The sequence below is a fragment of the Macaca thibetana genome, chromosome 12 (genome assembly GCF_024542745.1).
Source record: "Macaca thibetana thibetana isolate TM-01 chromosome 12, ASM2454274v1, whole genome shotgun sequence".
NCBI lineage: Eukaryota > Metazoa > Chordata > Mammalia > Primates > Cercopithecidae > Macaca > Macaca thibetana.
The window spans coordinates 46,562,715-46,588,320 of record NC_065589.1 but is presented as its reverse complement, the minus strand read 5'-3'; the positions used below and the strand labels follow the sequence as shown (position 1 = coordinate 46,588,320).

Sequence of the window (25,606 nt, the reverse complement as noted above, 5' to 3'; positions counted from 1 at the left end):
TTCTGTCCATTATTTGGGGAACATTTTCCTGGCAAATTAATAACACTAAAAAAATTCTGTGGCCCTTAACCAAAGAAAAGTAAATTCCTATATTGTTAAAGGGAAAAAAATCTTTATGTTCCGTAGCAGTTAATTCTTGAAAAAGAATAACTCATCTAAAAAGCTTAGGTTGATAATAATGAGAAGCCACAAATAAAGATTCTAGAGACTAGAAAAGATGTTTGGCTTTAAATAGCAAATACATATGTTCTGCTTTACTAAAAATCAAGGCTTGGGTTGACAAAAGAGGTCATATTTATTTATTTGTTCTCTAGTTTCCAAACAAGGTATATATGTGGGTATTATTATTTTTTTTTAATCAAGAGAAGTCCAATTGAAGTCTGGGAATCAAAAGAGGTAACAGCTACACTTTAATGACAGGACACCCAAAGATCAAAGAGACAACCATGTCTTCTACTTTGTGCCAGGTAAAAATTAGCCCAACCACAAAATACAACAGTCACAGCATAATGCTCATCCTCACCGCCGGTTCAGCTGCTCCATTTGCTGTATGGAGTTAGATCTCTGCAGCACCTGCGGGGCTGGGGGAGCTGTCGGTCGCTGCCACGTTGTGGTTCTGTTTACGTGATCCACGTAGAAGATCCTGCCGTGGCTGTCAATGCGTGCCTCCCAGTCTAAATAGCAGTGAGGCACCGAAAGGAATTAGGAGGAGGAGCTGAGACCATTAATGGGGTTCATTAAGTTCGGCATATGTTTTCTTTCTCTGACATGCTATAATCTGAGACTAATAACATACATCTCACCGCACTATCCCATAGTTCTCCCCAGTCCATTCCAGAATCTGTTGTGACTGATTATTAAGCTGGTATTATCCTGTGCGTATAATACCAGTACCTTAAATAATCTTTAAATGTAGAGAATCATTCCAAATTTGCCCACTATGCTCACCCTTCACATATGAGCCTCAGCATTTAAAAAATACATGTAGTTGGTTTCATTTCACTTTAGATATTCACATCAAAATGGGTATTGATGTTTATTTTCACCAAAAAAACCTGATTTCTCCATGTCTTTTCTAGCTTCAACGAAAACCTCATAGCTGGAAACTTCCACATGCATATTCATGCACAATTGTAGTAAATTTAGTCCTCAGGAAAAAATAACTAAAATAACTATGCTCGCCTAGTGATGAAACAGTATCATTATCTACAAACTTCTATTTGCACTTTTCCAAAGAAGACTACATTTTCAGAGCAAGGACAATTTCTTGCCTTCCAACTTCAAATAAACATAACATTTTAACAGATTAATTTTATTTTTAAGTGTGTTAAATCTTTCTAGAGAAATACACAAGTGAATGTTCAGAAGGCAGACTGGTCTTCAGAGTCAGACACCCCACCTTTGTGACTCTCTAAAAGGCCATTCCACTACTAAAATCCACAGAGCACGAGCTGATCTTTTCAAAAGGCAAAATTTTGAAACCTATTACACGTGGGAAGGGTAATTTACACAGGGAACATGAAAACAGCAGAAATCTATTCCTTAACCAGGAAAGTTCTTTATGCATTTATATTTTTGTATAAGTTATTTCTTGAAATTAATAAGCATTTTTCTCCTGACACATTCAATTATCTCAAAACTGTCCATGTGATCCCATGCTTATCAACAGACACAGTGGGGTTAATCCTGGAGACCAGGAGAAGGGCATATTTTCTCCTGACCACCTACGGCATTTGCTCTGTAAGGGAAGAGGGCAAGTTTACCAACAGCGTCCTTAGGAGGGTTGGAAAGACCTGCATAGTAGAGATCAGCCTGCACCAGACCATCGCCGAAGGCCGTCGCCTCAGCTGGGAGCAGAAAGACATCTTTTGTTGATCTAAGCACATTGTAATGTATGACAAATGGCAAAAGAAAGAGGAATTGGGCTGAACAAAAGCACCACACAGACAGTAAACAACTCAATGCCATTCACGCTCCAAGGTAACACAGACTCTTCCATGAAACGGCCTGCCAAATCTGAATTCTTTGGGCACTACAGTCCCATCAATAAGACATTTTCAAAAGACCTCATGCTCAGCCTGTTGATATGCTCACAAATAGCAAGTACATTAAAGCATCTTCAGGAACCATTTTTCAAAACACTTTGATGTATTTCACTGTTTTGCTCTGCTCCTTGCATGCTTTTCCATCTCAAAGATTCTGGGAACCAATTACCCCTATCTCATTCCTTTCTCATTAGAGTCAGGGTAATTCAGGCACATAGACATCAAATCAAATGCACATGAAAAGAAATGACCAATCCTTCTCCAAAGAATGTTTACAGGAGCCCCAATTTAAAAAATGTAGAATAGGTCAATTCAGGATAAAAAAAAATAAGAGACCAACTAGACAAACTAAAGGAAACAGAGAGAGGAGATGCTGCCAAACTCCCAAGATTAGATTATTACTAAAATTTGGCTCTCAATTTTCTGGCAGTTATGGCAGAAAAGAAAACACATTGTTGCATACTTTCCGTTTTCTGACAAAAACAGTGAAAAAAAAATTCTCAAAGATGGAATTTTTTCCTGGAACTAACAAAGTAGGAATTTACCAAGTGAGGTATGACTGTGGCTTGCTTGAGGTCTATGTGTAGCAAAATGGCGAGGTGGAAGAGAGAACAGCCAAATAAATGTGTCTTGCACATAGCATGTAATAAATGAAAAAAAAATTTAAAATGACACAAAGCCACAAAAAAGAATGATTCTTGTATTCACCTTCCACAAAGGCCAGTAATCACCTTAATTTATAGTTCAATAAAGACCTTTCAATGTGCAATGGGGAGAACAAGAAAACAAGGACCAAAAATTTGCTTTCTAAGGTCATGGAACACTGAATGCATATTAAAATTATCCCTATCAAATATTGTATCTTCACACTGATGTAATTACTCAAGTCCCCATAAAGACAAATTCTATAGTGCCGATTTCAAGTGAATGCTTGACTCTGAAATCAGGAAGGGCTGTTATGCTATTGGTTTATCCATGAACTACGTATCCACTTCTACCCACACTGTTGATATCATTCTACCCAGGCAAAGGTAGCAGAGGTGCCTGCAGTAAGGTTAGCTCTCTGTTGTACCTATCAAAGTTACTTCGTTGAGTACAACTGCTCCAACATCTTATATGTCTTTATATCGGGCCTGGTTTGTTTTTGGTATAAGAAAGCATATGAAAACTCATTTCATAGCATCAAAGTTTCTTTCAGATAGACAATGCTAAAATGAGATAGGCAGTTAGAAGACTGGGGACTTAACATTTACTTCCTTGTCTTGCTACATTGTCAAATAGGTTATATAATGAGGGTGCAGTGAGAATGAGAGCAATGTTTGCGGGGGTTAGGGTATGTGTGTGTGTCTGTGTCTGTTCTGCACTGAACTGGGAGACAGAAGGCCTGATATCTGGCTGTGGCTTGTCACACTTTCACTACAAGACCTTAAAAAAAGTCACTTCACCTCTATGAATCACAGTTTTGAAAAATTAGAGGACACAATCAACTGCAAAGGTCCCTTCCAGTTCTAGTATTCTATGAATCTATAAAACGACACCCATTTTATTATATTAGGTTCAGCAAGAACTTAGCAACATTTTATGTCTAGGTTAGCCTTAAGGGCCAGGAGCTTTGAGTCCCCGAGGGACAGGGCTCCACTAACATCTGCCAATCCTATTTTAGCCACAACAGCTCCAATGTTATTGTTGTGTACACTGGTGTTCCACATAATATTTCATTTGCATAAATAACTTCATGCCAATAATAAGGTTTGAAAACTATTACCTAGAGAAATGTTTCTCAAGGCTGGTGGGACTCTGACAACATGTGCCAGAATCACTTTGAGGATCAATAAAAATGCAGATTTCTATGATGTGCCCCAGGTCTTCAGAATCGGACTATCCGAAGCTACGGCTCAGTTATCTGCATTTTTAACAACCTTCTCAGCTTATTCCTAGACACACTAAACTTTGAGCAGCACTGACATAAATGAATAATAACTTAAAACGGTAGCTAATTTGCTGGACAAACCCACGAAGCAAATGCCAGATTTCTCAGAGACCATGAAATGGAGGCTCACTAGAAACTTAACCTCAGTGGCTGGGCATGGTGGCTCACACCTGTAATCCCAGCACTTTGGGAAGTCAAGGCGTGCAGATCACCGAGGGCAGGAGTTTGAGACCAGATTGGCCAATGTGGCGAAACCCTGTCTCTACTAAAAATACAAAATTCAGCTGGGGGTGGTGGTGCACGCCTATAATCCCAGCTACTCAGGAGGCTGAGACAGGAGAATCACTCGAACCCAGGAGGTAGAGGCTACAGTGAGCTGAGATCATGCCACTGCACTCCAGCCTAGGTAACAGAGTTGGATTCCATCTCAAAAACGAACAAACAAACAACAAACAAACAAACAAAACCTAAACCTCAGCCTAAAATCTAGGAGCAAGTGGACTCTTAGACACCCTAAGACTTAAATATAAATAGGCCCTTTTAAGTGGCTGGACACTAAGGGAAAGTCGGAGAATTAGAAAGTGGATAAAACTACTCCAAGGCTGCTGTCACAGCACTGGTCTCCTCAGCAGGGAACAGAGGCAGGTAGAAGAGGTAAGGTCGTTAGAGTTTTCAGTTTTTAAAATCAACATATGCGGGAAGGGGGTAGGATTGTTCCTATGATCCCTCGGCTCATCTCATCAGCCTTTCCCACTCCCTTCAAACCAGACCTCGGTCTCCACTGCACCACTTGGCTCATAATCAGATGAGCTGTGAATACATCTCAGCAGATGCTGATATTGGAAAGTCAACAACTAAACGGCATGAATTACAACATATTAGAGGTGGGGAGGGGGTGGGCTATGGGCAGGGTTTTGAATTGGTTATCACCGGATTTAGTAAAATCAAGCCCCTGAATGTTGTGAAGTAAATGTATAAATCCACTATAAAAAACCGCAATAACCACAGGTATCATCACCAAAATGACGAGATGATTAAGTTCTAATGAACTAAAGGTACTTTCAAGGAAAATTATAAGCTTTGTGATAAATGACAGATGACAGTGTTTAAAAGATTATTTTTTTCTTATTTGAACACTCAAGGAAGTAAAATTCCATTTGTATAAAGTATAAAAGTAGGCTAAACTTATCTATGACTTTAGGAATCAGAACGGTAGGCCCATTTCCCCATACAGAGTGGCGGACAGTGATTGAAACGGGGTACAAAGGGGACTTCTAGAGTGCTGATGGTGTGGGCTGCCATGTGTGTTTAGTAGAAAGAATTCAGCAGGCCGTATGTGCTCTTTTCTGCTATTTTATTTGAACAAAAAGTTTTTTAAAAAGTCAAGTAGTTGCATATTCGGCACTTTAATCTTCAATTTTTAATAAGGTAGCTTTTTAGATTGAAAGTATCCATTTTTTTTTTCTCAAAACAAAGTTGTAAGCTTAGAGAATAAGAGCCCCTAACCCTAAACATAGTAGAAACTCTAAGTTTAGATTAATTATACTTTTCAGATTCACTGCATGGTCTTAGGCCTTCATTTAAAAAAACACTTTAATAATGAAAGTGTACAACCACACAAAAATGATAAATGTTCCCCTATAGTTGTCCAGAACTACTCATTTGAACCCCTCACGTAAGTAATAGACTAGTCCTAACAATATGCAACATCTTGGATCCTATCAGAGTCCACTAACCCAGACTGTTCATCCTGATTCTAGTCCTATTCCTACAAAATCTACCATTTTGGGGGAAAAACATTTATACAACAATTCCATATTGTCTCCAGTGCAGCAATGGGTTAAGTCACAATTACATTGGAATCAATAAGAGAAAAAGAAAATAGTTTTTCAGAAGGGCTGGGCTGGTGATTCTTTTTTCACTCATCTTAATGCTAAAAAGACCAACATTTGTCATGCCAATAATATTCTACAGGGCTTCAGCCCTGAACTAGCTCTAGCTGCCAGGACCATCAGTAACATCAGAATGAGAAGATACAGCAAATTCTTAAGGCATTCTGTGCATAACTGAGTCCAAGCTACTTCCCTGGGAGGCTCTCAACAGTGTCATGCTGCCTCCAAGGCCTGGAACTTTCTCATTTTTTACGAATCATTAGAATATCTCTTAACCAGAGCTGGAGCTACACAAGCCACAAGGCCACAGTGCACTCTGTGTGGCCTAAGGCAAGAGTAAGATTTTGAGAACCAATTGGTAGATCACCGTCATTGCTGATCAGTCTTAGTACTAAGTCCAAGATCTGTTTCCCTTCTTGAGATGGGAGAAATAAGAATGGAAAAAGAAGAAAGCAAACAAATAAATCCCTGAAAATATGATGAAAAGGAGCTAAAATAACAAGAACAACAATAATAATGATAAAGAAAAAGAAAAAAAGAATCAAGCCCAGGCACAGTGGCTCACACCTATAATCCCAGCACTTTGGGAGGCCAAGGTGGGAGGATTGCTTGAGGCCAGGAGCTCGAGGCCAGCCCTGGCAACATGGTGAGACCCCTCTCTCTACAAAAAATAAAAACATAAAAAAACCAGCCAGGCATGATCATGCTCGCCTATAGTCCAGCTACTCAGGAGGCCCAGGCAGGAGCTTCACTTGAGCCCATGAGTTTGAGGCCGCAGTGCACCATGATCATGCCACTGTGCTCTAGCCTGGGTGACAGAGCAAGGAAAAAAAAAGAATCAAGAATGGCGGCCACCAAAGCTCAAACTACACTGCTTCAGGAGCTTGTCCCTAGGGTAGAAAGAAAGTGACCTGCACAGAGAGGAAAGGTGCTGCTGGGTCTAATACAGATGCTGAATACAACACATCTATCTGGACCACAACATGTTGGCTCAAACGCCTGCAGCCACTTTCCTACTAGGTGAGGGGCCTCCTTGAGGAGGGCCTCTTTGCATAACTCTATCCCAGAGGAAGAGAAAGCTGAGCACTTTTTGAGTCTTCTGGTGGGTCTGACCTCAAAGCACTGCAATATATTGAAGTTTCAGAGAAACCCCCAAACCCTCTGATGTGAGGCATTGGTGGTGCCCAATAAATAACATATCACCATGTAAGCCACCCTCTGCCTCAAACCAGACCTTCAGGATTTACATTCATCTACCCACACAATAGGCCCTTCCCCTCCAATCGCAGATCAGAATACCTGTTAGAGGAGAGGGAATATCTGAGACTCTGTCTCAACTTTTACTTGCATGAAATCTTAAACAAATTACTTAATTGATCTGGGCTTCAGTTTCTGCAACTATAAAATAAAAGAATCAGATTAGCTGACTTCTATGCAACAACCTATAAATTACAGACAAGACCTGTTCACCTACCTCGCAAAATTATTGAAAGAACAAAAAATAAAGGAAAGCATGCAAAAGCGTGCTTTGTAAAGTGTAAACCACCACAAAAATGAACTTATAATAACTGACAGTGTTAAAAATCACAACTGTTAGCCTTAAAATTCAGCCAGGTCATTTAAGAGATGGGCCTGTCTGCACGATCCAGCCGACACCCCTAGCTGAGCCTCAGAAGCCACAAGACACCACAGTGTAGATGCCACAGCTGTAAGTCAGATGTATGGCCAGAGGTAGTAGCAGAGTTGTCCAGTTAGAAAAGGAGGGCAGGGACCTAGCTGAGGTGAGGACAGACAAGTAGCAAGGGCAGCCAAGCGATTACCACTGTCACAAGGACGAGACACACATGGGAATGGTTGACAGAGCTGAACAGCAGTCAGGTATGTTCAGACCACAATCCACAATCTAGCCATGAGAAGACACATCCCCAAATGTGCAAGTTGCTTGGTCCTATAACACGAGTGTATGAGTGTGGGTGTGTGTGTGTGTGTGTATAACTAATATTTTTAGAGGGAGGCATCTTTACTTCTGAGTTTTTAAAATATAAAAATTCTGTTTATATTTTACAAAAACAATGTTATTTATCAAGCATTAAATAAATTAGCACAGAGAAGTGTTTCTTAGAGGGCACACTGTCGAATTTTGGGTGGGACACTTCTTAGTTGTATCCAACTGTCTCACCATTGCAGGATGTTTGATACACTGGCCTCCACCCACTAAATGCCAGTAGCACCCTTCAACCACTGTTACACTGAAAGGCTACCCACCCCGCCTCAACTCTAAACATCGCCTAGTGGGTGGCACCCCCTGCCACCACTGAAAACCTCTGAATAAAAGGGAATACTTCTTAAGAATTTTCCTCTTGTTTGTCAGTCACTGATTAAATATGATGAGTCACTAAGTTGCCTTTACTTTTGCAAATACATCAACTCATTAAAAGAAACTGCCAATTGTAAAAAAAAAAAAATTTCCCAAGATGTATCTACAGGTGTAATGCAAACACCAGTATTTAAACAATACATTGAGATATCACAAACAGTGGTCATAATTTCAGCAGGAAAGTATCTGTCTTTATTAAATACAATCAGGAGACCAAACTTACATAGCAAAAATTACAGCAATTGGATGTGGCTAGGAAGACGTGATTTATCAATGCACTTCTGCAATGCTACTGTCCAACACTCTGAAACTCTAAATGACTATTAATCTGTATATACATAAAAATAAAGCTCTCCCAGAACTCTCTCCTAGTGTTCCGAATTTGTTTTGCTCCAATTATACCTAAATATCTTCCAGGAACATTTTACTTTTTTGACTCATCTTTTCTCTAAGGGTTTATCAAATGTTTTATCAATAAGGAAGTTTTCTGTGGCCCTCTCGGGTCCCTGGGCCCCTCTACCTGCCTAAGATGACATAAGGTTAATTAATCTCTCAGTCCATTTTATTTTAAACTGCTTAAAATATGTTTCCTATGAGTCACAGCCCTTAGTTATCCAAATAAACAAACAAGGGAAAGATCTGTGTCCAAAATAATTTCAAAAGGATTAAGGCGATATTTGGATAAATTCTCCACAGTACCATTAAGCTCTTTTGTCGGTACTTGCCAGACTAACCACTCAGAATTGTAACCCTTTAAATTCATCCCCTCTCTTCTTTATGTCCCACCATTTTTAAAACACAGAGGAACCCAGGCATCAGCCTCTTGTCATGATCACATATAAGATGGGTAAGTGGAGGGGGGGAGCAAGAAGGAAAGGGGTAAGGCAAAAGGGTGTACCTTACAGTGTTTTTTTTTTAAAGCAATGTTTACCAGGCTTTATCAATATTCATCAAAATGCATTGCTCTCATAGAGCTACATCTCTTTAAAGAACTGTCGAAATTTACATACGAGTTTTCATTTCATCTGGATTATGATTGGCTGAGGGTATCACTCATACCTTTAACACAGGTTATGTAACTATATCCCAGCATCCCTAATCCTCCACCATCTCTCCTTTAAGTGCTACGTGTTTTCTGAAAGTGAAATAAATGAAATGTCTTTCAAATCCCCAGATAACTGTCATGTCCCAAATAAGTAGTAGACTAATTTCTGAAATTAACAATACTTCCCTGCATATCCCTAAGGAAAAATATCAGAACCTTGTGCTTAATGATTTTAAACGCTGTAAGTGAACAGAAAGGCAGTATATTACATAGAGTGAGGTTTTTCTAAGAGAGTGTACCAATTTGTCTATTAGCTGATAGAACATTCATGCTGTGGTTAGGCATAATTTTAAAAAATTCTGTTATGCACCCAATTTCCCAAAACATCTGGATCTACCTCCATTATTATAGTGTTTACCCCATGGGCAGCGCAGGGTTTACAGCTGCCCTTTCTTTCAGCAGAATGGTGCCAGAGAAGAGTCATTAGCCTAGCATGTCCCAGACTACACCTGCTATGCTAAGTGGCAGCCCCCAGATTCCTTCTGCTTGAAGACCACATATCCATCTTTTAAGACTCATGGGAATGGGTCTGCCTGTCACCTTTCACCCTTTGATTAAGGTGGGCCCTTTGAACTAACAGGTCCTCACTTGGTGGGAGAGCCTCGTCCACCCTCTGGTACCGGCTAACATCCTGGCGCACTGAAGGTAGTGATCGCAGTGGCTGGTGGCCGTTGGCTTGAGAACCTAGGATTAAAGGTATAAAGTTACCAGGTATTGTTTTCTCTTTCAGTATCAAAACACTCTATATAAAAACCTAACATAAATTCCAAGGTTAGTTTCTTTTCTCTGTTTAGTCTCATTTCCCATATGAGGACCTAGAAACAAAAGAAGAGAATAGGAGGTGAATGCTTAGAAGCAGGCTTCCTGAAGAACTGTCCTCTGCATGTACCCCTCCCCTCCTGTGGCTTCACTTCCTCATCCCTCACCCACAATGGCCTCTGTCCTGGCCATGTGCTAATGCTTCAGGGTCACATGGTGGCTACGATATAATGAAGGAAACAAAATTAAAAAAAAAAAAAAAAAAAAAAAAGAGGAGGAAGAAAAGAAGGGATCATGTAGGTAGAAAAATAAATTACAGAATAAGAAAATCATTCCTATTTTTGAGTTATGCCAGCCAGACATACGAAATTGCTCTTTGATTTTTAATGCATCCTTATAGGGCATTTTAAAGTAATCATTCTAGAGAGCCACATTCACTGGGAGTAATACAAATTTCAGGTGTAAATTTGTATCCTTGGATACAAAAACAGCTTATTCTCCAAGTCAGAATGCATCACCTAACTTAGTAGACATTACTAAATTGTAGAAGACAAAAATATTACCTTTGATGCATAGCATATGTTAATCTTCCACTGTGAAATTTTAGAAAGGAGGAGTGACTAGGTGTTTCTCATAACCTTTGCAGATTACACTAAGGCTGAAGCTGCCTGCCTGTGTGGTTGTGTATCTACAGACCCAGGTTCCAAAAGAGACCCATTATGTAAGTGTGAAGACTGCTGTTTAACAGGCCTGTTACTTCAGCAGCAGCAAAGCCATTTTTTAAAAGAGCACTGAATTTGAACTCAAGCCCATCTGGACGCAAATCATGCTGCCTTCTTCCTAGCTATGTGATGAAGTCCCTCGGTCTCCCCACTCTGAAACAGGAGGCCTAATCTAGAGGAAGGGTTTCAGCTGCCCACACATTTGTTACCTGTTTCCTTCTCTTCCTGGCCCTGTTTTCAATCGTGCCTCTCTTCCCCTGCTGAACCTCAAGGTGAGGAATTCAGGTAATATGCAACCTGCGGCCTTGTTTAGATTGAGGGGAAAACTACAGAGCTTCTCTCTGCACAGCTACGCTCGAGCCAAAAGCCACAGTGGTGTCCATATCCTACCTCCAGTAGCGCCCTCCTCCTGGGCAGTTGCTCCTTCACAGGTGCCTTGGGCCTCCCCAGCACTGCCCTCTTCTTGGGGAGGGCTCTCGGCAGCAGCTGCAGCTCCCTCCAGGCTCCCCCTCCGCTGCCAGACCTCCCCCAGCTCCTCCTGGTCAGGTACAGTGGCCGATTCTGCCCCTGGCCCTTCCTCCTCCCCACTGGGCACCTGTACCACAGGTAAAGAACCAGCAGTGCACACGGAATCCTGCGACCCTTCGGCAGGGCCGCTGCTGGTGGGCTCTGCTGCACAGGCTCCGTCTTCCTCCTCCTGAGAAGAGAAGGCTGGGGTTTCAGGAAACCGCGCACTCTCAAGAGAGGAGCACCGCGTCTCCACAGAGGACAGCTGCGTGGTCACACTCTCATTGCAAGAGCTGTCAGCGCATTCCAGGTCACTCTCTCCCTCGGGCCTGGTGCTGGCTTCGCTCACACTCTCTGTCCTGGCAGGATCACTGGGTTCTGTTTCAGAGGACACCTGGGAAGGCTCGGAGCCCTGATCGAGAGACTCGGTCTCACTGACGACTCTTCGGCTTCCTCCTGATGCATCAGAAGTCCCCGTGTCTGCCCCACTTGTGGGCTGATCTACCACAGAGGATTCAGCTGCTGGTCACACTCTCATTGCAAGAGCTGTCAGCGCATTCCAGGTCACTCTCTCCCTCGGGCTTCATCTGAGTCAATATGAAGCATGGCATTGAGTCTTGTGTCGGTGGGAAAACTACTCCTCAGTTTCGGAGAGGCGCCCATGGACCTCTCAGAGCAGGTCGCTGTCCCTGGCCTGGAGTGGCCGTTGTGTTCGATAGCATCTAAGTAATCATTGAGTGAATCCTGACGTCCTCTGGGAGGTGAGGTCCTTGAAGAAGTGGAGGTTAATTCCTCGGTGTCTATTTCCAGTGTGGAGCTAGTCCTGAATGAATGTTTGGGGGCCCCATCGGCAGCGCTGTCCTCAGAAACTGGCCCGTTAGAGCACAACTGGCTGTCGTGATGGCTCCCTGGCATGTCCTCGTCATCGGAAGGGCTACCTAAGTCTCCATTCACAGAATTGACTCCAAGTATTGTGCCAACAGCTTCTGGAGAGGCATCTGAATGAGAAAACAGCATTTCTAAAAATTAACTAGAAATAACAAATGAATGTTTTATGACCTACTTGCTTTGCCACCATTAAGTTCAAAGAAATCAGTCATTCCACTGAGGGCTTCTTCCCGAGTCCAAGTGATCTCATTGTTCAGTTCCCACCTATGAGTGAGAACATGCGGTGTTTGGTTTTCTGTTCTTGTGATAGTTTGCTAAGAATGATGGTTTCCAGCTGCATCCATGTCCCTACAAAGGACACAAACTCATCCTTTTCTATGGCTGCATAGTATTCCATGGTGTATATGTGCCACATTTTCTTAATCCAGTCTGTCACTGATGGACATCTGGGTTGATTCCAAGTCTTTGCTATTGTGAATAGTGCCGCAATAAACATACGTGTGCATGTGTCTTTATAGCAGCATGATTTATATATGAAAAATTATTATTAAGAGCATAAGATATCACACGCTATGTGAATATTTTTAAGGACACTGATTCACTCTTTCACTTTTAAGGGGTGACCAGGAAAAGGACATTTTGAAGGTCATAAAGGAGTTGTGAAAGGCCTCAAGTTTTAGGGGTTTTTTGACTCGGGTGTAAAAGGGGAGAGGGCCTGTTTCCTCAGCATTTAGCACAACAGGAAGCTGGTTCTAAAAGGACACTTGCAGCTAAAGATTATCACCGAACACAGCACGTAGGGCACTGTGTGATACCCTGAAGAACAGGAGCTGGGAGTTAGGGGAAAGAAGCACAAGAACACAACAAGGAAAGGGCCCTTCATACCCAAGACAGCAGCCCTGGCTGTGTGATGGGGAGAGGGCCACTAAGCTCTCCTTTCTCGCCTGTAGAGAAAGAAGGCTGGAGCTGCTGGCCCTCCCTGCTGGGGAGCCTGGCCTATCACTGATTCTCAGGGTGCCTTGTAAGCAGTGTTGATGGGATGGTTGGCAAAGTCAGATGTGCCACTATGGTGGGGTCATATCCCAGATTTGGAAGCAGGTTCAGTTTTTGCCTTGCCTGGGCCCCGGGCTTGAGGCCACCTGCCTCCTCAAGGATGGAGTTGTCCATCTGTTTCAAGTCTGACTCTTTATCAAGTCAAATGCAGTCATTTCATTTTCTTGCACACAAGCAACAATCTTATTCTGAATTAAATGACTTATTCTTTTTTTTTGAGACGGAGTCTTGCTCTGTTGCCGAGGTTGTCCAGGCTGGAGTGTAGTGGTGCGATGTTGGCTCACTGCAACCTCCGCCTCCGGGTTCAAGCAATTCTCCCAGCTTCAGCCTCCCAAGTAGCTGGGATTATAAGCGCCTGCCACCATACCCAGCTAATTTTTTTGTATTTTTGTAGAGATGGGGTTTCGCCATTTTGGCCAGACTGGTCTTGAACTCCTGACCTCAGGTGATCTGCCCACCTCGGCTGACCAAAGTGCTGGGATTACAGGCATGAGCCGCTGTGCCCGCCAACCTATTCTTAATTAAGGAAAATCATCAGAAGGATAGTGCCAAATCACTCCACCTCTGCCCTCTAATGGCTATTTCAGAAGGAAGACACCATGTTTCTTCTATCTACCGTTTGCTCCACTGTACAGTTTACAGCCTCTAGTCAGTGATGCATTATTAATTTGCATAACTTGTTTTTGGTCTTCTCTATCTCCTCAGTATGACTTACTACTTTACTCACAACTTACAAAAAGCTCACAAAAAGAAAATACATTAATTACACATTAACTAAATTTTAAGAGTATGTCAATGAATAAATTTTAATTGCTTGAATGAATGTATATGTCTAGGAGTTTTATTATAACACTTCCTCAAGTCTAGGTCTTGTTTCAAATGGCTCCAAAACAAGATTGTTTCTGTTTTTCAAGAGTAACAAGTTCTCTGGATGGAATTAATTAGGATAAGATAGGCATCAACCTGACCTTAGAATTCTGCCCTAGGGAGTAAGTTTTATAAAAAACTCCAATATACTGAGAAACAATCAAACACTATGAGATTTGACACTGAAATGTTAATGGTGGGTACCTCATGGAAAAGACAAAGAAGCAAAAAATGTATATAATTAAAATAAACTACTTTTTGTCAAGTATATTTTAGTAAGTGTAAGGACATCTTTATTTTTAAAAGAATTGTGTTACTACTTCTTACCAGTCTGAAAAGTCCTAGGAGTACCAAGTTTCATTTCATTTTTTCCTATACGAACTAATCTCAACAAGATCCCCAAAGGTAAGGGCTGATTACCCGATAGCCTGTCGCTCCAGCAGCCTCTGGACTGGAATGGTTAGTTTCCCCAGAAAACGCTTGATGATGGGACGGCTCTTGGCAAATTTGTCTTTAATTTCAATTTCTAAGACATCAGTAAGAAGTGCAAAAAAGGAATATTTCTGAAAACACAAACAGATAACATGCTGGTTTAAAAGAAAGACAAATATGATACTGTATCATTTTATTTGTATAGGAAATGGTATCTCTTAAATTCTAACAACATAGAGTTCCACATAGCTAGAAATAGCTGCAGCTACTGTCAATCCTTTATTCACTCAGAAGCAGAAGCATTCACCATGACTAAAAAGCAGCAGTCAAAGATCTGTATGACAAAAGAAGCCCTCTCAGTCAATCATGCAGCCCTTCCTAGTTTCACAGTTTTAGGAGATGTTATCAAATATTAAGTTATGCACAATGCAATTTTAGTACTCTCTACATTTATTGTATCTCAATTCTTTGATATTTAATATCTTGTTATAGAATGGTTTAGAATTAACTAGTATATTTGATTGACAATTTGAATTCCTAATCTCATGAAATTCTGAAGTTGCAAAACATAGTGTAAAATACTCCTCCACTTAGTGGTTAAAATAGGAACATCTGCAGAATACTGTGGTTTCCCTGATAAATGTTAAAACAATGTTCAAATGGAATTTTTCCTTAAGTTTAAAAGGCACACAGGGTTATTTCTTTCTTCTGGGACAGAAAAATAAAAGTATGAAGTTAAGATAGGTTTTGTTGTTTTCATTTTAAGAATGCCACTGGGGAAATCTGGATTGGACATTAATAAGATATAAAATAAATATGAAGAGCTTTACTCACTTACAGAGACTTTTACATATATTATCTTCACTTTATCTTTACAATGATATAATTTTCTTTTTAAAGATGGGAATCTCAGTATAAGTAAATGATGGTGCCAGGAATCTAACCTAAATTATTTCACTGCTTCCCTGAGAGTACCCATCAACTACAGTGATGTGAACAGTGTTAGCCAACTTTTCACTTAGGTGCCTCTAGGTTTATCTAGTCATAACAATTAAGGTTTTCCAAAGGACCATGCAATTTGGCAGTCTGCTTAATGGAAAAAAGTACTTGCTTAGAATAAAAAAGCCGAGTTTAAGCCCCACTTCTGTCTCTGAATACCTAGTCCTATAAACACCTTAAGCTTCAATTTCTTAATCACCAAAATTAAGACATAATAATCTCATCCTTTGTGCCTCCCTTTCAGGCTTGCACTGGTGACATGGTCAAAAACTTTGCAAATTTAAAGTGTTAGGAAAATAGTTACTGCTTGTTTCATCATCATATCTATTATGTGCCTTCTGGAATCATACTGAGATATATTTTTATTTCTTCTAGGCTTTGAAATGCATTAGACTAAGTGGTATGCCCTTAATAGTTTTTTACCATGATAGATCATTAGTAGTTTCTTAAACCAAGCATAAGAATACAAGCCATATTCAATATCCAAAACCATAGGAACCGCCCAGGAGAAATACCTCGCTGTGTTGGCAAGTCTCAAATAACCATATCTTTTCTCCAATTGGTTTTAGATCCCCTGAATACCTCTCTCCAATTAAATATTTCTACAACATTGTTAGAACATATTGTTGTCGTTAAATATTGAGGGTATGATCTAATTAACTGCGTAACTCCTATGCCAGCCCAGAAACATTCTCACACTAGTTATGTAAAACATACCTCAGATCTCTGAGAAATGGAGGGACAGCTCAAGCTTTGCTCACTAGATAAGAAGTGTCTGTTTGTTCTTTCTCTGACTTTCCATAGTTCAAATGAGAAAACCCTTTGCTTGATTTCACTGATATGGTGCACTAAGATGACTGGTAGCATACTGTAGCTGTGAGGAAGTCTAAAATACCATCAACACAATCTGGCTTCACTCAGGATGATGACTCCTTGAATGGCTCATCTAATTAACGAAAATCTAGAAATTCATAAAACATTTGCCAAAGCCCGTAGAGAGAGAAATTCCTTTAATTTGTACTAAATGTATGCTACAACAAAATATCAAAATTTTAAAGAAAAACACGACCAGTATTGCTGATTTTTCCTCTTGCCTCAGGTCCCACTAGGACTCTACAAGGCAATGTTACTGATCCTGTCCTTACTTCAAATTTTCATATTTTATTCATGAACTTTTTGCATTAATTGTGAGTTTTAAAAAACTGCATTAGGATCTTTATTTTAACAACTGAATTTTTTGGAGGGTCCTTAAATTGCTCCCCTGAAGTGACAGCTTCATTTGTCTTACCTTAGACCCGGCTCTGGAGAGGTAGGAATAGCTCATTCTCATTGTATCCCGTTCCCGACAGAACCCCTAGTCACTTCATCAACAACCTGAGGATGCAAAAGTCCCAAGGAAAGAGACAGACTGGGCTGACTTCCTCACTGACAAGTAGGAGACCCCTAGGGATCATCTTACCTCTCGGTGCCAAATTGGATTGGTGGTGTTACTGATGATAGTGGACCGTCTCTCCTGCCCATGGTGGGCACAGGTGGGGAAACTGCTCTTCTTTCCTGGCTGAATTGACATCTTAAGATAAGGGTCAGGATTGAAGAACATCCCTTTCTTTAGCCCAACTGCCCTAAGATCTTTAAAGAAAGAGGGAGAAGGAGGGAGGGACAAAGAGAAAGCAGGAGGGAGGGAGGAAAGAAAGGAGGAAGGGAGAGAACAAGGGATAGAAGAAGGAAGGATCCATATGTCCTGATTAGAACAAGCAGCTCAAAGACAATTTGTTCTCAAATAAACACACAGGAAGCTCTAAACAGAAATGACTCAGTAACACAATAGCAGTATTCACACTATGATTGCTTAGATAGGTGAAGTCAAATGGGTTATGGCAGTAATTTCAGCAGAGGGGTCACCTAACAGGCCGCATAAGTGAAACCAAACCTTTAGCACCACCTCACATCCCTAAACTGACTTTTCAGTTTTTCAGCTCCCTTTTGATTCCAACATGTGCACCTTCACCACCTTTTCCCTAGGGCAATGTAATTCGACAACCAGAATCTCAGACAATGTCATTTTTTTTTTTTTTTTTTTTTTTTGAGACGGAGTCTCGCTCTGTTGCCCATGCTGGAGTGCAGTGGCACGATCTCTGCTCACTGCAAGCTCCGCCCACTGGGTTCATGCCATTCTCCTGCCTCAGCCTCCAGAGTAGCTGGGACTACAGGTGCCCACCACCACACCTGGCTAATTTTTTTGTATTTTTAGTAGAGACGGGGTTTCACAGTGTTTGCCAGGATGGTCTCGATCTCCTGACCTCGTGATCCACCCACCTCGGCCTCCCAAGACAACATCTTGAGAGAAACACTTAGTAAGCAGTTCACTGAAAAACATGTTCCTTCATGAGAGAAAAATGAATCTTCTACATATACATAGAACTGTTTAATGGGAGATGAAACATCAGAGCATATATCCATTTTTACCACATTTAAAATGTCATATATATTCCATAAATGTGATGAATGTTAGGGGAAATGTTTTTTGAAATGTAAGTGCTACCTGCTATTTTAAATAGCCAGTAAAGTAACTTAAACATTTGGAGAATGTCCTATAACTCACCTTAGATTCACAAATTGCTGTTTCATACTATATGCTGCTAAAAGTCCTAGCCAAAGTCCATTTAGTGAGGAGACTGTATGTTTTTCCATGGTCAGGCTAAGAGACACAAACATGTCAGGAAATAAAGCTGGCTCCACTGAGTCTCCAACATTTCTGAGAATATTGGTTTGAATAAGATATGCCTGGGAGCTAAGTCATCTTAGAAAATGCTGGAAGATTAATCTAGGGAAGTTCTGAACACTGGTTCAGAGAGAAATTTTGCATATGGCCCCTGAACCTCCACAGACCTTTGGATTACCCAGATCAGCTGGCAAACAGACCCTGGATAGTGACCCTAAATTACAGGAGGTCACCAGGGTCATCCCACACAAGCCCACTCCTGAAACACAAGGTCTTTCTTAGAAAAACAGAATGGGCCTGAAATTGCCCATAGAACCATATTCTTGAATGAGCACTCCCAGGAGGTGGCTCACCAGTGGCCCACAAGAACTCATGGCCCAGGCACATGTGCTGAAAACACTCCGGAAGTGTCTAATGACACATACCTGGCAGTAGAGGGGGGAAGTTTTATATATATAAAAATTAAACCAAGAGCATTTTTTTTTTTTTTTTTTTTGAGACAGAATCTTGTTCTGTCACCAGGCTGGAGCGCAGTGGCGTGATCTTGGCTCACTGCAACCTGTGCCTCCCGGGTTCAGGCGATTCTCGTACCTCAGCCTCCCAAGTAGCTGGGATTACAGGCACGCACCACCACACCCAGTGAATTTTTTGTATTTTTAGTAGAGACGGGGTTTCACCATGTTGGCCAGGATGGTCTTGATCTCCTGACCTCATGACCTGCCCGCCTCGGCCTCCCAAAGTGCTGGGATTACAGGCGTGAGTCACTGTGCGTTGAGAACACTGCATGAAATATATAGTATGATCTCTGATCTGAAAACCAGTAGGAGAAGGAAAAGACGGGTAAAAAATTAGATAGGTACTTCAGAGAGGCTGCCACTATCTCATTAGCCTTGCAATCCCCATTCCTGACACTTCATAAACTACGTACTCATTATTAAATGCAGAATTTGCATCTTACTGTCAATTTAATGATGCTACTTTCACTTGATTTTCTTCAGCAGGGAACAGCTTTGAGAAGAAAAGGCAATTGCCACATTTATTTTCTTGCCTTTCTTGATTATGTTCCCCTTGAATCCAGACAGAAGAATGAAATTTCTTTATGTATTAAATCTATGCCCAAAAAAGGGATTTCTTTGTAGTAAATGAAGAGTAACATAGACAGAAATGAATGCCACAAAGTCTGACAGAGTTAAATAACTCACAAAAAATATTCCTTTGAACAAAAAGCATTCCACCAGATGATTAAGTCACTGTGATAAATAATATCACTGTCAGATAAGCCTGATACAAAATTTTTCCACAATGGAACACTGAACAAATAAATCTTCCTTAATAAATACAACAAACTACCAATTATTTGTAATCTGATTATTTGGTTCCCTTTATCCATCTCATTTCTGATCTTTTCTTTTTTGTCTTTTACATATGCTATTGCTCACAAATATCCACACCATGTAATAGGCCAAAGAAGGACTCAAAGTCACAAAGGTTTGACGTGTTAAATATCCTAAGTAAAGCCTTATTTGAAACACGTTTAAAATATTAATGAAAATACATTTTTAATTTTAGCTGTAAAATTCAAGTATTTGTGCCCCTACCTATCCACATATAATCAACAGTGGAATATTTGCAGGCAGCCATTCTATACTGCTTAAATGCTCTCAGATAAATATTATCATCCACTGTCAGTATGCTATAACCAGATTAACTTTTTAGAATTAACATTATAGAATTGGTTTTAGCTCCTTGTCATTTCTGTATACTGTCTGCAAATGTCTGGCTATACGGTAAGAAATAAAACAGATGTTAGGTAGCTAGCCTCCATGTGAATAGAGGTGCGATGTTGGAAGAAATGTGTAAGGAAGAAGCATTTGGCTGTGCCTCAAAGCTTGCTTCCTACTTTTTAGGAAAATGTCCTAAGATTTTTAACTCACAGATGGTCATTCTCACATAGTCAGTTAATAACATCCCATCCGGAGTCAAAACCAATAAGCATGTGTCATGCGATACGGATCACCTAAAAGCATAGGGTAATAATTTTAAACTAAGAAACCCATGGTTTATATCAAAACATCATGCAGTACACCATTAAAAAAACAATTTTTACCAGTCAATTAAAAACAAACAAACAAACAAAAAAAAACCCAAGAAACCCATGGTGTGGTCATACTCTAAATTTTTTGAGCTATTTGGGTCCACAAATTGTTTCTTGCCTATCATCAGGGATTTCAGTAGCTTCAGACCCTCAGTACCGTGAAGGTTTAAAGCACAGGTGTACAGCCAAGATGTTTTTAGGAAACAGGCAGATAAGAGGGGTAGGGAGATAGTACCACAGGCATGGTTATTTTTAGTGCCCTTCTACAAACCTAGATATTTTTTAAACCCTGATGGTTCCTAACGGAACATATTTATTGGTCAAACTAGAACCATAAGTCACTAGTTTACAGATGCTGAGATTCACCAGAGAAGCAAAGCAAAAAAGCAAGCTCATATGGGGAAAGGAGAAACATGCAAAACCAAACACAGATACTCAGAAGGCCATGGGCCAACAGTGAACTGATGTGTACACTTTAGTCATATGTGGTAATTATGCGTTGTGGAAGCGTCTGTTTCAGGATCGGGTCTTTTAACGCTCACTCTCACAACATGTTTTTGTTTGTTTGCTTGTTTGTTTTTCGCAGTCAAGAAAAGTGGATCTAATTTAAATTTTGGAAGTACAACTACAGAAAAATGAAAAAAGACATTCCAGTGAAGGAGATCCATTAGACTTTATTTTCTATGTATTGTAGTGTACTACAACACACAAAAAAAATGAAAACAAAACATATTCCAGTGAAGGAGATCCATCAGACTTTATTTTCTATATATTGTAGCATGGTTATCTGTTTTAAAAGTCTATTTCAAATATGGATTTTCTTAGAGTATTCTTGACTTTATGACTACCAATTTATTTTCTAAAATCAGTGTCTTTCAAACTTTTTCGACAGTGTCCTATGTATGAAATACATTTTACATTGCAACCTAGTACACACAAATATAGGGATGTATATTATTGTATATGAAAATTTTCAGTTTGTATAAATTGATGCTTTACCCAAAAAAATTCCCTTCAGTGGTAAACTCTGACATTATTCTTTTTTTAAATTACTGATTTTAACTAAATCAAACTTACAAACTGGAAATGAGTCCTGTCTCATAACTTGAAAGCAGTGCTTTACTTGTATGGTAAACATACAAGCAATTTGACAAGCCAAAAACAATTGGCTTCTCCACTTTCCAAATTTTATGTGTATTCCTCCACAGATAAAGAAGTATATTGGGTTTTTTTCTCCAGTCTTCAAACTTTTCCTTTCTCTAGCTGAAGTAAGAATAAATGATTTTCAATAATCAAAGCTCCTCAGTGGGGTTAGCACATGTTACGTTGCAGTTTTTCTTAAAGTAACTATACATAGTTATACAGACTGTCTATCGCCAGAAAACTTGGTAGAAGAAATAATTTCTGAATTTATGTTAATAATTAATTTATCATGGTAAGAGATATACTTGAATTTTCAGAAGTATGACGCCCAAAAACTAGTTCACATATCATCATATCATATACGAAAGTCTGTAGAAAGAAGTGACTATTTATACCTTCGAAACTGTACACTTTCAAAGTGAATGTCATGTTTAAAGACATTCTTACCTGACAATGTAAAGCTAACGAGTTTTCGAGAATGCAGGTTTCCTGAAGCACCTCCCTCCATGCCTTCTGCCCCCATCTGAAAGGAAAAAAACATGCGTCTGAAGTTTCAGAGGCGTATGATGCCACTGGATCTGTCTAGGAAACCATGTATGTACCCAGATGCAATGATTTTTGCATCAAACAGGTATTGTATCATGTGTCCTTTCATTTCCAAATCTTGGAACAGAGACACAAATGCTGATTCTTGGAGGAAAGATTAAAATGTAAACTTTACCCCAAATAAAAAAGATATAAGCTTAAAAATTCTCAATAACTATGAATCAAACTAATTTACATCCTTTTTTCCCTTTGATAAGAATATAGTTGATTTGTAGTAAATATATTACTATTACTATACTAAATGTTCTCTTTAGTTAAAAACCAAATATCAAGTTCCTTCAGATTTGTTAGGAAAATCTAGAATAAATGAAACAATTGATTTATATCAGACCTACCTGTATATATAGAATTACCCTCTCTCCTCAAGTATTTCTGAAAATCCACATGGAGTCCTATCTCACTTGTAGGCTTGTGTTCTATTATGCTGCAGGTACATGGCACATGCTATTATAATTAGCAATAAGAAGAATTTGCAGTGCTATTATACTGATAACCTTTTCCTGAAAGCTTTTGAGTAAATTATACCTCACAAGAAGCCAGTAATTTATAAACCACCCAGCAAATTTAGACCTTTCTCTCAATTTATGTGCAATTAATGCACAATTTGTGGTACATTAGGAAGAAAAACCTTCACAATACTCTGCAAAAGAAGTCAACAATACTGTAAGAGACAGAATTGAAGGCAGAAAGTACCCAAACGTGGGAAATAGAACCACGTTTTAATTCTGAAGTTTAGATTAAGTTCTTCTGACAAAGATTCTTTCCTTGAGTAAACTTTACTCAGGCTCTTTGGAGCCCTCTGTTCAACCAGGCAGGCCTTGGGCTTTTATCTCCATCCTTATAGAGTTTAGTTTTAGCAAAATCCCTGGTAAGTCAGTTTAGAGTCCATCCCCACCCTCAATATGTGATCACTCTCGATATCGGATCAAACTCCTCATCTCCCACCATCCTCCGTGCGATAACTGATCACTCTGGCCCTCTTTCAGCAAGAATTCTGTTAGGTCAGTTTAACAAGAATCCCCCTAAACTCTTGGTAAATTTCCATCTGCCAATCCCTCCACTCCAACCCTGCTTTTTGGCTTCTAACCCCCACTTTCCCTTGTTATATCTGGAATTGAGCCAATTCTATAGTGAGTTCTCTTTTCCCCTAATGCAATAGTTCCTGACCTGAATTTGCTTTTACTACTTAACTACTGTCCAGGTCTGATTTTTTTAAAAACTTTTTCTCCACTTTATATTTGCTGCACTCCCCACATTTCTATAAAAATCACATACCCCCAGGAGATAAAAGTCATCACTAATCCAAGCAAAGTTGAGAAATCCCATTCAAATTTTGAAGTATAAATTTCTACTCCCTCCGCTGTAACTCTTGTACTTTAGTCAAACTATTTTGCGTGCCACTTAACTGCATCCTGATTGCTTCACATGTCCTCTGCAACACACCAGGGTCCATCCGGGTATCTGTATTTCCTTCCATCTACAAATCCAATTCCTCAATCATAGAGTTGGCTCTCAACAAACACAGGTGGTTTATTATATTGTATTGTACTCCACTGACTCAGCATTCCCAGATTAACTAGGGCAGAGGCAGCAGTACACTGGCCAGACAACAAACTGCTGTGGCCATCTCACCCTGCTTTCACACACACCACGCTGGACTACGACTGAGACACACCCTCGGTAACCTGCCACTCCTTCTGTGTCTGGGCATAGGAAGATATCCCAGAAACTGTGGCCTCCCCACAAATGGGCCACATGCTCCAGTAAGATGTGCCACCCCTCAAAACACATCTCTGTCGGCTATGGATACTTGTGCTCAATGAGTTTAATGAGGCTGAAACAATTCATAACCTGTCTTCATTTAAAACCTACTTGAAAATTATAAGAAATTATGAGAAACAAAAGAAAATGTCCTCTAATTCTCATTTTTCAAATGTAATTCACCCTCTGGCAAAAGGCTTCCTGAAACAATTCTCAAAGAATTCACAGAAAAAGGGTACTGCACAACAACTCTGGCAAAATGCTCATCTGAAATCATATCCAAATAATTCAATTTTTATCATTCATTACAATAAAGCCAGGAAAAACCAGGCATTACCATTAGATACAGGGACATTAGGGATAATAAACACATCTGCACTCAATGTTTAGAGACTGGCTTTAAAATAAACTCACTCCATAGATTCATTCCAGGAAAACCCAGAAACAAGAATGTCAACCAAGTGTTGAAACAATACATGGTAGTGAGTAATGGCGGCCTTAATTTGTCCCTGAAGCCGAAAGATTTCCTGTTCCAAGTATCTGAGACACATATCACTGTGTATGCTGATGAATGACAATGACAACAAAATACAAATGACAGACAAGTCACAATTTTTTTTATCTTCAATTCATTGCAAAAGGATATGTGAGAAAAGAAACCACATGATTAGGATAACAGCTCATTTCATTCCATGTGGAGTTTCTCAATTACTTCTTCCAGGTCTACTCTTTGTATCTGGTCATGGTATAATTGTACTAAGTGGGATGTGTACGTATCAAGGATGTTAATCAGTCACATAACTAAACATACGTCATATACCTAGGTGACCATCATGCTATTATGGTCATAATCCTGATCCCCAAAATGAGGTGCCCATGAGGCACAGCCTTTCAATTTTGGACATAGACCAAACTGTCCCAAGCTTGGTCAGAAATCGATTAACCACTCATTGCATTAGTCAATCTCTGAACCAAAATACACTATACTGATTGCTAGTGCTGTATCTGTGATGCTTTTAAGATGCTCTGAAACACATTTGAAGCAAATTAATTATCTCCAAACTATCCACAGGCTTTGACAGAGCAATCTCAATGCAAAAATCAATGGAATAAGATCAGTGTTCAACAAACCATAAACTCCCACTGCCTTCGATGAGATCTGAATACTGAAATTGCTCAAGTATAAAAATCTAAATCCAGAAAATGCTTAATCATGTTTGGAAGCTGTTGTCTAAATTCAGACACAACGATTTTTTTTAAGATTTTATTAAAAACAGCTCCACTCTTCTAGCTTTGTAACTTTTCTTTTTAGAATAGTAACTGAAGTCTGTTCCAGTGCTTACTATGTGACATGGCAGACTTTGTAATCAACAATTGCTATTCTCTTTGTGACCTTCAAAGTCTTATATAGTAAATGTAGGCTTTTCTTTTATGTTCTATACTATGTTTACTACAATGAAAACTCAAATATAATTCTAATGTGAGCAGAGTACTTAGATATTGAGGATTTTGCACACACTATTCCCTCTGCCTGCAATGCTCTTCCCTCCCTCTTCACCTATAAAACTTCTTCAGCTTGTCTCTTAGACACACCTTCTTAAGGTAAGCGTTCCAGGAATTTCCCAATCAGGACAAATCCTACTACATAGAACATGCTCTCTTGCCCCATTTTGCTCCCTCTCATACAATTATCACTCAAACAA

General features: G+C 39.8%; 1 protein-coding gene across 1 annotated transcript in view; it reads right to left on the bottom strand.

The window, feature by feature from the left end:
* The window catches only part of HECW2 (HECT, C2 and WW domain containing E3 ubiquitin protein ligase 2), a 391,418-nt gene that overhangs the window by 112,628 nt on the left and 253,184 nt on the right, over window positions 1–25,606 (bottom strand). The window contains exons 5-11 of the mRNA XM_050751032.1: window positions 21,984–22,059; window positions 17,036–17,205; window positions 14,566–14,708; window positions 11,922–12,364; window positions 11,221–11,838; window positions 9,938–10,033; window positions 524–674 (exon numbers count right to left, since the gene is read on the bottom strand). Coding sequence (XP_050606989.1) covers window positions 524–674; window positions 9,938–10,033; window positions 11,221–11,838; window positions 11,922–12,364; window positions 14,566–14,708; window positions 17,036–17,205; window positions 21,984–22,059 — 1,697 coding nt within the window. The remainder of the gene's footprint in view (window positions 1–523; window positions 675–9,937; window positions 10,034–11,220; window positions 11,839–11,921; window positions 12,365–14,565; window positions 14,709–17,035; window positions 17,206–21,983; window positions 22,060–25,606) is intronic.